This window comes from Molossus molossus, unplaced genomic scaffold (genome assembly GCF_014108415.1).
Source record: "Molossus molossus isolate mMolMol1 unplaced genomic scaffold, mMolMol1.p scaffold_m16_p_20, whole genome shotgun sequence".
Taxonomy (NCBI): Eukaryota; Metazoa; Chordata; class Mammalia; order Chiroptera; family Molossidae; genus Molossus; species Molossus molossus.
Window position 1 is genome coordinate 22,585,253 of NW_023425356.1, and position 3,363 is coordinate 22,588,615.

Consider the following 3,363-nt stretch of genomic DNA (forward strand, 5'->3'; position numbering starts at 1 on the left):
AATTGGTTGCCTGATACATGCACCTTGACCAGGGCCAGGATCCAACCTGTAACCTAGGTAGGATTTGTCCTTGACTGGGAATCAAACCTGCGACCCTTTGGTGAGAAGTTGACACTAACCACTGAAGACACTGGCCACGGCGAATTTTGCTCATCTTGAGCACTCCTGAGAAATATGACTTAATGCCCTGGTTGGTGTGGCTCAGTTGGTTGAGCGTCCTTCCATGTACCCAGAGGTCACCGGTTTGACTTCCAGTTAGGGCACATGCCCAGGTTGTGGGCTTGATCTCCAGTAGCGGGTGTGCAAGAGGCAGCCAATCAATGTTTCTCTCACCGATGTTTCTCTTCTCTAAAAAATTTCAGTAAAACGTACTAAAAAAAATGTATGACAATACTCAAAAGACTCAGGAAAAAGGGCTAAAGTTCTCTCCATTTCCATACTCATTTTCTTCCTTTAAAAAAAAAAAACATTTACAGACTTTATGCTGATATAGTCTTCAAATTACCCACACAAAACTGCTTATGAAGAAAGTTTTAAGCTATATTGATGATTTTAAAACAGACGCAAAACATTAAAAACAATCTTCCTTTATTCCAGGAGAAATGTTTAAGTTACCATCTTTAAACATCTCTGGTATCAATTCTGGGTGAACCAAGATGGTTGCTTCCTGTCTGGTTCAATGATCCTCTTGCCCTGCCCTGATCTTGTTGAGATGGTGTTTCTCCCATGTACAGCACCAGTCCCTGCAGTAGGAGCCTTAAAAGGGCCCCTTTCTTGTTTCCCTATCTGTCTTCTGATTTCTGCAGCCTCCTTGCACACGTTCTTACAGCAATAGCCACAAAGAACGTATTCCAGTTTCAGGTGACCACATTCAGGACAAACGTCTATGTTGTTCTTAACTCTAATAAGCATCTGAGGATTTCTTCTACACCAGTTAACTTCAATGCTGTGTCTGTTTTTGAGCACTGTCATCCAAAAGATACTATCCAAAAGGCTAGAAATCTCCTTCCATTAGTATCATTTGCTGATTCTGTAAATATAGCTGGACCTTGGACCACTAATGCTGGATCCCACAGAGGGCTGGGAAAGCCTGGCTGGTTCTTCTGAAGCTTCTGCTGCAGTCGCTCCCAACCGTTCTGGAGAACTCCCCAGACTGTAGGCCACGGCAGATCCATCAGCACCAACATGGCTGCCAACACCTCTACACTCATTTTCTAAGTTATCATAGATTCACTGCTTTAGTGTCCCTACACCCCAAGGATTTGTCTTACAAATGCAAATCCTCTTAGAAATGTACAAGCTGGCCCCGCTGGTGTGGCTCAGTGGTTGAGTGTGGACCCATACACCAAGAGGTCTCCAGTTCGATTCCCAGCCAGGGCACATGCCTGGGATGTGAGCCCGATGGGAGGGCGGGGGGGGGGGGGGGTATGCAGGAGGCGGCCAATGGATGTTCTCTCATTGATGTTTCTGTCTCTCCTTTTCCCTTTCTCTCTCTCTAAAATCAATAAAGAAAAAATATTAAAAAAAGAAATGGACAAGCTGTTAGAAAGACACATTCCCCCAGTATGAAACTCAAATGTGTCTGCAACTTGTCTTGTCATCAGTCACTGTCCAGTTTAATTTCTATGCCTTTAGGGGGCTCTTCCCTGGCCTGTAACACCTTTTCTTTCCTTTCTGTGCTTTCCTTTAAAGATCCAACTAAGTCACTTCCCCCATGAAACCCTCCCTAACTACCCTAGGCTCCAAACATCTCTCAAGAATATCTGTAGCACTGATTCAACATGCCATTAATATAACACAGAAACATACCTCATATGATAATTTCTCTTTTAATGTACAGGATTATTTCCAACACATCAGATCTGGTGGTTCCTTAGTCACAATTTAACATGAAACGACTGGGCAGCTTTTCCAGAATAGTCCAGGGCAAAAGCAGTAATGAGTGATTCTACTCTTGGGTTAGCTTTGATCTTAAATGAATTACTAACTCCAGTGAATAATGTATGTGCCAGTTGAACGGGGGTCCAGCGGTCCTCATCTCTTACAAATATTGGACTGTACTGAAGGGAAGAAAGCCCAGTAGTTTACTCTCACCCAACCCATCTGGATCCTGGTTCTCACTCTCTTGGGGTTCAGGGGGTTCCTCGAGTTTTCTTGCTCCCACCCAGGCAGGGGGGGCTCACGTCCAGTTGAGGGTTCTCCCTCCACTGGGCAGGGGTCCGCGCCTGTATGGCCAGCGCGTGGACCGGCCCTGCTAGCTCCTCAGCCAGCGCAGCGTGGACCAGCCGGTGCCGCTGCAGGGGGCTCAGTCCCTCGAAGCGAGAGCTCACCACCGCCACGCGGAAGTGTGTCTCGCTGCCTGCTGGGACCGCGTGGCCGCCGCTCTCGTTACGCAGTTCCAGCACTTCGGGGTTCAGGGCCTGCTCCAACTTCGTGCGAATGGTGGCTTCGACGGGACCTATGGTACCGGATCCCGGGCTGCCCCGGGCCAGACAGACGCGACTGGCCATGGAGAACAGGCGCCTGACCAGCTGTCCACTCAGCATCCGCTACCATAGAAACAAGGGCCAGAGCAGTGAGGGTCGGGGTTCCCGCCTGGTGAGAGCCACATCCCTCCACCCTCCTACCCACACCGGCCAACGTCCAGTCTGCAGCGGCAGGAAAGCGGGCTCAGAAGCCAGACCCCGAGACCCCGCCCCTTGCCTCTGTGTGACGTCGGGGAATTTGGCGGCCGCCAGCAGCGAGAGGATTAGAGAAGGCCGGCGCGCAAGACACGTTCGTTAATAAGAGAATTAATAAGGATTGGGGCGGAGGTTGCAAAGGCAGGTATGTGCAACTCCATGCTTTCGGTTGGGCCAGTGTTCCCTCGGAACCCTAGCCTGGGGCCTTTCTACCTTCGGCTCAGCCTTGGTCGCAGCAGTTTCGGTTCAGGGACGCGACTCCTGAAGTTCTAGGCGGAGTGTAGTGCTCGCGTCCTCGCTGAGGCACGCTGGGAAATGGAGTCCTCTCTACCTGATACGAGACCAGGCAGGTGCTACGTGATGCCCCGAGGGCTCACGGGGATTGTAGTCTCTGAGTCTTCTAAATCGAGGTCTTCGAAGTTTCTGCAGCAGAAGAATGCAACTCCCCCCCCCCCCCTCAGCCCAAAAGCACACAAAAAGAAACAAAAACCCGGCAATCCCTGCGCAATTGGGATTGGAATTATTCGGTACGTTTTATTGCCAATTATGTAGCCCAACTCCTTTATTGTACATACAAGAAAATAGAGCTCTGTTCCATTTATTGAACACACAAATATTGTGCGCCAGACCAGTTTGGTAGGTTGGGGAATGAAACAGACCCTGTTCTCAAGGAGTTTATAGA

At 49.3% G+C, this 3,363-nt stretch overlaps 1 protein-coding gene and 1 pseudogene across 1 annotated transcript; both read right to left on the reverse strand.

Annotated features, from left to right (window-relative positions):
* Positions 1-636: 636 nt before the first annotated feature.
* LOC118638013 lies at positions 637-1,193 on the reverse strand (annotated as a pseudogene).
* Positions 1,194-1,826: 633 nt separating this feature from the next.
* On the reverse strand, positions 1,827-2,979 carry BOLA1 (bolA family member 1). Its single transcript, XM_036273750.1, has 2 exons — positions 2,895-2,979; positions 1,827-2,549 (listed from the first exon to the last, which is right to left on the reverse strand). Exon 2 carries the CDS (start codon positions 2,544-2,546, stop codon positions 2,133-2,135), a length of 414 nt encoding a protein of 137 aa, XP_036129643.1. The 5' UTR covers positions 2,547-2,549; positions 2,895-2,979; the 3' UTR covers positions 1,827-2,132.
* Between the last annotated feature and the right edge of the window lie 384 nt (positions 2,980-3,363).

Coding starts and splice junctions, on each gene's coding strand:
- BOLA1 (XM_036273750.1), bottom strand. CDS start 2,546: ATGCTGAGTGGACAGCTGGTCAGGCGCCTGTTCTCCATGGCCAGTCGC.